We start from the raw sequence: 12,683 nt of genomic DNA on the forward strand, positions 1-12,683 counted from the left end.
TAGTAGTATAGTAGTTAGTATGTAGTAGTATAGTAGTAGTAGAGTAGTAGTATAATAGTAGTTATAGTAGTTAATAGTATATAGTATATAGTAGTATGTATGTAAGTGTAAAGTAGTAGTATAGTAGTATAGTAAGTAATAGTATAGTAGTAGTGTATAGTGTGAGATAGTAGTAGTAGTATAGTATAGTAGTATAGTAAGTATAGTAGTATAGTAATAGATAGAAGTAGTAGTAGTAGTAGTATAGTATAGTAGTATAGTAGTATAAGCTAGTAGTTAGTAGTAGTAGTAAGATAGTAGTAGTAGTAGTATAGTAGTAGTAGAAGTAGTAGTAGTAGTAGTGTAGTATATAGTAGTAGTATAGTAGTAGTAGTATGTAGTTATGTAGTTAGTTAGTATATATAGTGAGTATAGTATAGTATTAATAAGTAATGTTATAGTATTATTGTTGTAGATATAGTAGTAGTAGTAGTATAGTAAGTAATAGTAGTAGTATAGTAGTAGTAGTAAGTAGTAGTAGTATATTGTATTAGTGTATGTAATAGTAGTAGTAGTAGTAAGTCATAGCTAGTAGTTAAAGTATAGAGTAGTTAGTAGTAATGTAGAGTAGATAGTATTATTAAGTAGTAGTAGTATAGTATAGTAGTAGTAATAGTATAGTGTTGTATGAATATGTTAGTAATAGTTTAATAAAAGTAGCAGTAGTAAAGTATAGTATAGTATAAGATAGTATAAGTAATACTATGTATATCAATAAGTATATATATAGTAATATATCAGTCATATGATTATAGCTATTATAATTAGATATTGTTCGGAGATGTTTTTTGAATAACATTGTACGTAATATTTAAGATGATTTCATAATAAAATACCTAGATATATAGTAGTTATAAGAGTAAGCCAGATAGAAAGCATATCAATATATATAGACACAAAATATATATATCATAATATATTATAAATTTATCACCAATCCAAATTTATATATTGTTAAGTTCATCAAATAGAATACCAGTTAAAATAGTAAAAGGACTAGTTAGAAATGAGTTATTATTTTTTTTTTGAACGTTTATTGTAGTGTAGATATATTCATCTATCAAATTGCAAGATAAACGTTTCATCTTGTCTTTGTTCACTAGCGACAATGTTTAAAATCGACGTGAATTATTTCACAAGTCTAATAACCCAATTTGGAAGTGGCTCATTGTTCTCATGGAAATACTCTCAACAAAAACGCAAAATATTGTCCATTACAATAATGTTAAAACAAGCCCATAATTGCTCTCGGTTATCAGGCCTGCACATATGTGCACGTAGGGAAAAATACATGTAGTAAACAGTATGTTTGATTGAAAACGTTTAGGATAACAAAACTTAATGAGTTAGCGACATATTATTACAAAATTGTGTCAAACATACCAAAATATATCAATTTTTATCATTCACCCCTTATGTTGCAAAATCTGACTTTTTGCATTTAGTATATTTTGGTCATCATGCCTATTTTATAAATTTTTGGACCTCAAAGAATATTGTGAAATCATACTAAATGGCAAGTCTGTTCCTGTAAAGCGCTTTGAGCATATTATTGTTTGGACATTGTACAATAAAAAACTCATTGTTTAAAATATATTATAAATAATATTGAGTAATTTGAGAAACGTCAAAATGCCAGATTTAATTCTTTCATGCCAAATTGCATTTTGGTGAGATTTGGCAAAATATATGCCAAATAAAAATCCTGATCGTCATCATCATCATCATCATCATCATCATCATCATCATCATCATCATCATCATCATCATCATCATCATCATTATCATCACCACCACCACCACCATCATCGCCAACCCCATTTGCAATTACAATCACATACCACTGCATGCACTTACCCACAGGCTGTGAACATGTGGAGAATGGCCATGACAAAGAACATGCAATCGGCAACACAAGACACGTAGAAACCCCAGTCGAAGTCATATTCAATCGTCACGGAAAGTGGACCGACTTGCTTGGTAAAATCTTTGTTCTCTTTGAATAGTATAAGAGGAACCACAAACAGGATACCTGCAAGATAAATAGTATAAGAGTAACCAACAACAGGATATATGCAAGATAAATAGTAAGAGTAACCTCAAACAGGATACCTGCAAGATAAATAATAAAAGAAGATCCTAACCACAAACATGATACCTGCAAGATAAATAGTATAAGAGTAACCACTAACAGGATATATGCAAGATAAATAGTAAGAGTAACCTCAAACAGGATACTTGCAAGATAAATAGTATAAGAGTAACCATAAACGGGATATCTGCAAGCTAAATTTTATAAGAGTAACTACCAACAAGATATCTTCAAGATGAATAGTATAAGAGCAATCACATACACGATACCCAAAAGATAAGTAGTATAAGAGTAACCACCAACAGGATATCTGCAAGATAAATAGTATACGAGTAACCACAAGCAGGATCCTGCAAGATAAATAATATAAGAAGATTCTAACCAGAAACAGGATATCAGCAAGATAAATAGTATAAGAGTAACCACTAACAGGATACCTGCAAGATTAAGAATTTGAAAATAGACAATCAAATGACTATACGGCTATTCACTAAATACATTTTTAAAACGCCATTTTACATTATGGCCAAACAATTTGGCTTCGAATTATAGGTGACTACAATTACACTCAGCATGTCCACAATTGTTAAACCAGGGAATTTAAAAAATTTAAACAGCCTGAGTTTCTTTATCATAATAAATCATCATCATCATCATCATCATCATCATCATCATCATCATCATCATCATCATCATCATCAACAACAACAACAACAACAACATCATCATCATTATAATCCTCATCCTCATCATCATCATCATCACTATCATCATCATCATCATCATCATCATCATCAACAACATCATCATTATTTTCATAATCCTCATCCTCATCATCATCATCATCATCATCATTAACATCATCATCATCATCATCACCACAACCACCAACACCATCATCATCACCACCACTATCTTCATCATAATCATCATCATCTTTATCTTCACCATCATCATATCATCATTATCGTCATCGTTACCACCATCGCTTCATTATGAATATCATCACAAAAAAATAGTTCATATGTTATTTCGTAATTGGAAGGAGACATTAAATACATACAAGAAAAAATGTAGCAAAATATGGCACCAGCTCTGGTTCTCATGACCGGTCCTTTACTCAAGCCGATTGCTAAGGACAGGATGAGACCGATGAAATTGGTCAATAAAGCCCCGATTCCAAAGCCAGCAGCAATCCATTGCCAGTCTGCAACGTTGTCCGGATCTACAAAAAAAATGCAACATGGGTCAGTGATTCATAATCGTCGTTATCGCCGAAGTAGTAGTAGTAGTAGTAGTAGTAGTAGTAGTAGTAGTAGTAGTAGTAGGAGGAGGAGGAGGAGGAGGAGGAGGAAGAGTAGCAGTAATAGTAGTAGTAGTAGTAATAGTAGTAGTAGTAGTAGTAGTAGTAGTAGTAGTAGTAGAAGTAGTAGTAGTAGTAGTAGTAGTAGTAGTAGTAGTAGTAGTAGTAGTAGTAGTAAGAGAAGTAGTAGTGGTGGTGGTGGTGTTGGTGGTGGTAGCAGTTATTGACTTTATTGCGCAAATAGCTTTTTTTCGTTGTTATTATTATTAAACTCGTCCAGACATAGATCGCTGTCTGCATTATAATCTACAGCAGCAGTAGACGCCTTGATACGTATTGTAATCATCATCATCATCATCATCATCATCAGAAACATCAGCTGCGTCACCATCATCATCGTCCACATCTCCATCATCACCATCCTCATGATCGTCGTCGTCGTCGTCGTTATCTTCGTCCTTCTCGTTGTCGTCGTCATCATGGTCTTCGTCGTTGTAATCATCATCATCCTCATCATCCTCATCATCAACCTCATCATCATCATCATCATCATCATCATCATCATCATCATCATAAGTAATACAGAAAACACCAAAGACTATCATAAACCATTCACAACCAAGGGAGTTTTTTTTTCATCAATCCTCCCTCAAATATCCTTCATCGTCTTAAAGGCAAGATAATTTGCCACAATGCCCACCAGTACATACAGTTCAGGTCTTGCGATTCCAGTTAAAATCTTTAACCTGTATAAAAACAACAATATCCTCCGGAAAAGTGTGTACAAAACAGTGCTAGACAAGGCATAGAGAGAAATACAAGAAAATAATCACGTAAAAATAGCCTACTTCGACTGGGGATGGAATCTCTGATCTTCTGGTTACCAGAGGTCCCAGGGTTGATCCTAGGTCGAGGCTGACTGATTTTTGGTATGGCGTTTTCTCGCATTTTTCTCTCTGTTTTGTCTGGTGCTATTTTGTATACACACCTTTCTATGGGATATTTTTGGTGTTAAATATAAGTTAAATTGGAATCACAATGACCAAATGTAAACTATCTATACTGAGCACTGTGGCAAATTATCATTAGAAAACAAATTGACATTGTGACTAAACACCTTTTTCATTTTGACCAGAAAACTGTTGCTTATAATATCTATCGATTAGAATGACCCACAATCTGTCAAAACGTTTCAATCTTTCAACGTCTATTAAGCAGTATTTCAGTACATTGTTGAAACCATAACTTCATCCACATTTATTGACTTTGTATGACGTTTAATATTTACCATTCATATGGTTACCATCAAATAATTGTCTATACTGTCGTTGTCATGTGCGTTAAATATTTACTTTCTTTTCTTTTCTTTTTTTCTTTCTTTTTTTTTGTATTCTTTTATTTTCTTTATTTCATTAAAAAATAATATCTTCATTAGGATGATAGATACATTATTACGGTGACGTTTTAATGCCTCTTTGCTACGTGTTATCTTAGGCTGACATTTATAGCCAGTTAATTGCCGCGGTCTGTAACAAAACGCATTTAAAAGATTGGCCAGAAAACTAGTCCTTCAAATATCGATCGATTTAATTGACGTTAACCTTGGCATAAACTCCCAAACCTGGGACCTCCCGAGGTCACACATATACCTACACACACACATAATACATACATACATACATACATACATACATACATACATACATACATACATACATACATACATACATACATACATACATAAATACATACATACATACATACATACATACATACATACATACATACATACATACATACATACATACATACATACATACATACATACATACATACATACATACATACATACATACATACATACATACATACATACATACATACATACATACATACATACATACATACATACATACATACATACATACATACATACATACATACATACATACATACATACATACATATACACCCATTATCACTCTCCTTCTCTCCCATTCTCCGTCCTTCTCATCATCCACCACACCCCCCCCCCCTTTTCTCTCTCTCTCTCTCTCTCTCTCTCTCTCTCTCTCTCTCTCTCTCTCTCTCTCTCTCTCTCTCTCTCTCTCTCTCTCTCTCTCTCTCTCTTTGTCTCTCTCCATCTCTGCTTGCCTCTCTTTCGTCCAACTCACACTTTTTATGAGTTCCTACTTACCAACATCGGCAAGTGATTCGCATTCGTAATCTTCAATAATGCCTAAATCTTGGTCTGTACAAGCCCATAACAGCCCGATGCTTGATTCCACCTCGCCAAGAATTTGTGTTGGATTTAGAGGATTCGGCGCTGCGAATTCTTTATTTAACCAGTAAGGATTGGCCAAACTGGCCGCATGAATAAGGAAAGTCAAGACAGCCAGAAAAGCCAGGAATTTTCCAAATCCCACACAACAGTCAGTAGAGGACCCCATGTTGTTGTTGATGTTGTTGTTGTTGTTGTTGTTGTTGTTGTTGTTGTTGTTGTTGTTGTTGTTGTTGCTCTTGTTGTAACTTTTCTTGTTTTTGCTGCTGCTGCTGCTGCTACTTATCCCCGCGAAGTTGTTCTAGGAGATGGCACAGATAATACTGATTTTGTTCCTAGTAATTTGATCCAATGTTATGAGTGTATTACAATGGGAATGGATTTAATAGCAGGAACCAGGTTCAGATCCTGTCCCTGAACGTTTTACAATGCCGAAATTCAACGACTAAAATATATTATATATTGGTGATGAAAATCTGCGTAGAAATAACTCTGTGAGAATATAAGAAAAAATTATTAAAATATTATTATGAAATATGAAATTAAGGTATTCTACATTATAAGCATTTTATAAAATCGGCCATTTAATCCCAAAAGAATAGCAAAGCTTTTAGTTAATTCTCTTGTTTTACCAAGGTTAGATTACTGCAACTCCATCATGGCCAATATAACAAAAGAAAAAGTTAGAACTGACATCAGGTTGCCCAAAACAATGCAGCCAAGCTCATTTTAGGGAATAAAGATACATATTTGTCAGCATCTCTTCTTCTTCACGAGTTGCATTGGCTGCCTATGGAGAAAAGAGTTGGATACAAGATTTGTACTGTTGTTTATAAATCACTGACCACAAATAGTTCTTCCTATATTAGGTAGATAATGTAAATGTTGCTGCTCGAATCTCGAAGAAATAAATAACAAAGTGAAATTGAATATACGCTTCAATTTAATATACGAAAACAGATAAAATGGACGTTTCGGGTTTCCCCTTTATCAACAAAACAGGATGAATGAAACACTACAGATGGATGGGATAATATGGTTGTGGCGTTGTTAACAAAGGCTTCAACTTTGCTATGCCTACTGTAGGACTCGAACCAGACTTTTAAGTCTGTAGGCAAGTCTCATACCACGATCCCACAAAGCCACACCCCAGAGAGAGAGAGAGAGAGGGGGGGAAGGAGGACGAGAAGGAGGAGAGGAAGAGGACGAGGAGGAGAAGGAGAGAAAGATAGAGAATTCGCGTGTGTGTATTTGTAAATCAGAGAGAGAGAGAGAGAGAGAGAGAGAGAGAGAGAGAGGGAGAGAGAGAGAGAGAGGAGAGAGTGTGTGTATGTGTGTTTGTCTGAGAGAGAGTGAGAGAGAGTATGTCTGTGTATATGTGTGTCAGAGAGAGAGAGAGAGAGAGAGAGAGAGAGAGAGAGTGAGAGAGAGAGAAGAGAGATTAGTAGTAGTAGTAGTAGTAGTAGTAGAAGAAGAAGAAGAAGAAGAAGAAGAAGAAGAAGAAGAAGAAGAAGAAGAAGAAGAAGAAACAAATGTTTAAAATTTCTAATTTCAAGAATAGTAACATAACATGAGCGTCATAACTCTTCTCTTTAAATATTCTACAAAATTTATTCTCTGAAATGCTTATAGAAACAATGGACAAGATTTCTAAATGCGACATAACTTACCCGTAAAGATCTAGACTCTCGCCGATATTACTCAAAGATCAAATGTCATAAAAGTTGTATCTAATATAAATGACATTCACAAAGAATGTCATAATTGAACGCATGGCAGCTTTTTAATTATTATTATTGAAAAGAATCGAGTAAGAAATGGGCGAGGACTGCGAAAGCAGAGCAGCAAGTCAGAGGGCGTGTACCTGCTGACGACTATGTCGATTGAGAGGCAAAACTTGTTATACGCAGACGTTAATAATTGTAAACTACCGTCTCAACGGGGTATTTTGTCGGATTGACCCAAATACTAAAAAGTGACTATAAAGACCAAATTTTGACATTTTATTTAAATCGAACTGATCCATTGACAGGATAAATGTAATTTCTCAAACTCTTTCATTCTCACGATTTATAATTCTAACCGTTTTCACGTTAAATTCATTTTTCTATTTCTGGTTTACCTCGACACGAGACCGTATTGGAGCGAGGGGTCACAAGTGACATTCTTCCTTCACATCCCACACAAGGTATCGATTTTATTGATTTGTCACTTTAACCATTTCATACAAAAAAGGCGTTGCACTGTCTCGTTTCCCCTTACTCCTGTCACAAGCAATTGAATTAAGATTAGCATCTACCCCCCCCCCCCCCCCCCCCTTTTTTTTTTTCCTCTTTCCCTACATACTTCTCTACATAATATTATAATCCGTAGAAGGATGAGCCTTTGATATCTTAGTTATTACGAACAGACTAGCACCCCTTGTGTTTATATTAATGCCAATTGACCGATAAACAGATTCACATAATATAATTTTGCTCAGAGGTGCGGTATTCCATGTTATAATAAATTCGAACGTTGTCCTACGTGATCATTGACAGATAGATGACAAGAATTGAAAAAAGAACTTTGGCTCTGGCCCCGCATTATTTCATTGGGTAAGACGCTTCATTTCACTCAACTTAATGAAGGATATTGTAAGTGTAAGAGTCCTAGTTCATAAAAGGCACCCAAAAGGCAAATTTTACCGCGTAAATTGAGAATCTGGTTCTATGTGACATCCTGGAAAATTGATTAAACAGTGTAAATCGCATTGAACATGTTAAGTCCGTGGAAATGCGTTATGAAAGGGTTCGTATTTATATAAGTTATTTGAACTGAACCAGGCACAATTTCTACAAGCCCATCGTTGTCCTATGATATCAATGCACGAGAAAGTATTTGATTTTGAGGAAAGCTGGGTTTGTTTTGGGGGTTTATTTCTTTGTATTTTTCTTTCTGCCATACCTGGCAATGCATGATGCACCGATTTTCAAGTATCTGCTTTGCATAACTGTTCTTTTTAACTTCTAGAATGACTGAGTATTGTTTATTTCTGCTTCAATGGTTTTGTTGTTGTTGCTGTTGCTGTTGTTTTGTTTTTTTTTTGTGTGTGTTTATATTGTTTGTCGTCATTACATCACTTCCCCGACACAAGAAGAAGAAAAATCATTAGATACTTAACCACTTTAATGATATATTAAATCTATAAAAATATGATGATATATATTTTGTATGAATTTTATAAAACAACTAAAAGTAACTAGTGGATTTGGGATAGATCATGACTGAATCACATCCGATAGTAGATGTATGTACAAATCCTTCATTACTTCGCACTGTTTCCATACTTTTCTTATCTTTACAATAATATCTACATGAAATCAGCGACTAATTGTTTTGTATAATGACCTCAGGACACATCCTATGGGTATTTAACGGGCCGATTTGTTGAGGTTGCTAGGGGGGGTGATAAGAGGAGGGAGAGAGAGAGAGAGAGAGAGAGAGAGAGAGAGAGGGGAGAGAGAGAGGGAGAGGAGAGTGGAGAGAGAGAGAGGAGAGTTGAGAGAGAGAGAGAGAGAGAGAGAGAGAGAGAGAGAGAGAGAGAGAGAGGATCGTTTCCAAAGAACAAGGGATGAATGACACAATCTTCTTGAATGGAAAAAGAAAAAAAATCATGTTCAGTAACACTCAAAATAATAATAATATAACAAAAATACAATATCAGAACTGCGATTCTTTTCAAATACAGTGAAATATTCGTTTGTTTTTAATATGATTCCACCTTTTAAATGTTTAACAATCAACTGAGGACTACTTCTTTCGTTCTTTGAACTCTTGGTTGAATAAATTAATTTTCAGAGAGTCAAGCTTTTCACAAAAAGAGCACTGTAACAATATCAATCCGTCACTGTTTGTTTCATGAATCACTTATTTATAAGTACTACGCCTACCATTCGACTACACATGAACACACCCCAGTGAGATCAATAATTATATGGTGTGTTGGATAAGATTATGAAGACAACAGTCGCAAACCAGTTATACCTCGTTACAGTTCGATGAGTATATCAAAGATGTGTTCATGATAAAGAACTTGTAATTCTTTGTACCAAGTCTTGAGATTTCCAATGAAGAATATTGTTTATACTCACACACAGACACACACACACACACACACTAACACACACACTAGCGCTCTCTCTCTCTCTCTCTCTCTCTCTCGCTCGCTCTCTCTCTCTCTATCACACACACACACACTAGCTCTCTCTCTCTCACACACACACTAGCTATGTCTCTCTCTCTCTCACACACACACACACACTCTAGCTCTCTCTCTCTCTCTCTCTCTCTCTCTCTCTCTCTCTCTCTTTCTCACTCTCTCTCTCTCCTCTTATCCCCCCCCCCCCTCGCAACCTCAACAAATCGGCCCTAATTAAATTATTTTGGTTATTGAAAAAAAAAAAATAATCCCCACCACAGCAAATTAGTATGAGCAGTTGAATGACGACAACATTCGAATTAAATGCACATAATATACATATATTACAAAAATTAATTAGAACACCATCTCACATCCAGATAAGCGGATTCTTGAAATTGCCAAAGGTTAGAACAAAAGAAATATGGATTATTCTTACCATGAAGAAAATTCGAGTCCAATTATGCATTATCTGAGACAATATAAAATATAGTGATTCTGTTATGTAATCATTGTCATACCGGTAAAAGTTAATATGTCAATTACAGTCAAAGACAATGATTCGTGTAATATATAATGACAGTATATTATGTATGTAGCATTAGCATATCTACATTGAAGTCTCTGTAAAGGGAAGAAATAACATGTTACGTAACACATCTTTTCCTCGTATTCCATCACTTTTAAGAAATTTCATAAAATAATGAAAAGCAAATGTATAGATAAAAACCCAGATATCTCTCTATCTCTCTATATCAATCTCTCCATCAATCAATTTATCGATCTATCTATCTATCTTTCTATCTATCTATATTTATATATATATCTATCTACCTCACCCACACAGACCCGGTCTCTCTCTCTCTCTCTCTCTCTCTCTCTCTCTCTCTCTCTCTCTCTCTCTCTCTCTCTGTGTGTGTGTCTGTGTGTGAGTGTGTGTGTGAATGTGTGTGTGCTTCTCTGTCTATCTATCTATCTATCTATCTATCTTTCTATCTGTAGATCTCTGTTTATATGAATATACATTATGAATATACACACACGTATATATGTATATATATATATAATATATATATATATATATATATATGTGTGTGTGTGTGTGTGTGTGTGTGATATATATATATATATATATATATAGAGAGAGAGAGAGAGAGAGAGAGAGAGACAAAGAGAGAGAGGTAGGGAGAGTAAACCGAACAGTAACAACCGTTTGCTGCAGTATACAATTGATTCTATCAGTACACAGAGTACTTTCCGCTGGATTAAATACTAGACCGGCAACCCGATCACTATGCGTGCACATGGAGATTGATATTGTGGAATGATTGTTTCTTGTCTCATAAAAATAATAACATAATTTTTTTTAAACCCTATATTCATTCCCAAGCTCAAGGCCACACAATGCGGCGGGTGACTGATTTTGGTATCTTTCGGTACGAGGCAAAGACATTACCCCTGAGCCACGCTGCCCCTTCACATACTCACACATTTTCATAATTTTATGTCACACCACTGCAAATATTTCACTTTGTATTTGTAAGTTCCTTAGTTACTGAACTATATTATAAAAATAGCATAATTGTGGAAAAAAACACAATTTAGTATATATCCAAAGGTAAGAAGGTGCTCTGCTCCGAACACTGACCATTTGAAATTATATAATTCCTCAACAAAGCAGTGAGTGTGTGTGTGTGTTTCGAACTTTAGAACCAACACATCATTCAACACATGTATTTTTCATGGCCTTTATGTGCTCCGAGTTTAATAGGACGTAATTTGTTTGACCCTTGCTGAGGCCTCGTTGTTCAGGGAGGGATGGCTGAAAAGTAATGCCGTAAATAATGTAACGTTAAAGAGCCTGTCCTGTACTTTGTTAGTCTATTGATAGTCTCTCTCTCTCTCTCTCTCTCTCTCTCTCTCTCTCTCTCTCTCTCTCTCTCTCTCTCTCTTTCACACACACACACACACATATATATATATATATATATATATATATGTGTGTGTGTGTGTGTGTGTGTGTGTGTATACACTATCCTTTATATAAGCTTTACTCCATTCATTTGCTCAATAAACTGCCTGTTTAATTTGTATAAACATTTCTTGCGGAAGTTTCAGCTGCTGATCCGGTTTTCAATTGCATCTAGTATTATTATTTTATAGTAGGTGTATATAAATCGGCCATTGCCCTGTAACTTTAAAGGTAAGGTTCAGTTTTAATAATAACTTATAGTTTCAGCTTTTACCAAGTGTCCTGTTACAGAGATACGAATTGGGGCTTCGGTCATATTATGTGTCTCTCCGTCTCAGAGCGATACAGGGCAGGGGAAATTGAATGTCGAACCACAAATATGGAGGTCGGGGTTTATTTTTGTTCTTTTTGGTAGAGAATTGGTATAATTTCTTACATGGGAAAACGATCTAACATTATTATCTCATCACTTAATAGGCTTCAACAGGCATGACGTCACTTCCCTCGTAATGACGCATAGTAACTTAGTAACTGGTTCTAAACTATCGGAAAAATGGCGGACGCCCATATGAAATACTTCTTCGACGATCATAAAAGTGTATCCAGAGGAGAAAAACATTATAAATCTGATCATGTTTTGACTGTTATACATTCTGATCACATGACATGTGAAAATGTTCTCGCAAGCATGAAGAATAAAAAGTACCGATCTTCGTTGTTTAGAACCAAGCTGCTCGTTACTGGGCGGACGTGGCATCAGACTATTGAATCCTATTGAAGACTCCAGTACTAAAGGTTCTTAAGTCACATTTTCAT

The 12,683-nt window shown here is 35.1% G+C and overlaps 1 protein-coding gene across 1 annotated transcript in view; it reads right to left on the reverse strand.

The window, feature by feature from the left end:
- Positions 1 to 6,013, reverse strand: part of LOC144972185 (uncharacterized) — an 11,491-nt gene extending 5,478 nt beyond the window's left edge. The window contains exons 1-3 of the mRNA XM_078913214.1: positions 5,632 to 6,013; positions 3,195 to 3,356; positions 1,897 to 2,071 (exon numbers count right to left, since the gene is read on the reverse strand). Of these exons, the coding sequence (XP_078769340.1) occupies positions 1,897 to 2,071; positions 3,195 to 3,356; positions 5,632 to 5,884 (590 nt within the window). The 5' untranslated portion in view covers positions 5,885 to 6,013. The remainder of the gene's footprint in view (positions 1 to 1,896; positions 2,072 to 3,194; positions 3,357 to 5,631) is intronic.
- Positions 6,014 to 12,683: the final 6,670 nt, after the last annotated feature.

The sequence above is a fragment of the Berghia stephanieae genome, chromosome 1 (assembly GCF_034508935.2).
Source record: "Berghia stephanieae isolate SIO BIC M18660-M18661 chromosome 1, UCSD_Bste_1.3, whole genome shotgun sequence".
In the NCBI taxonomy this organism is placed as follows: domain Eukaryota; kingdom Metazoa; phylum Mollusca; class Gastropoda; order Nudibranchia; family Aeolidiidae; genus Berghia; species Berghia stephanieae.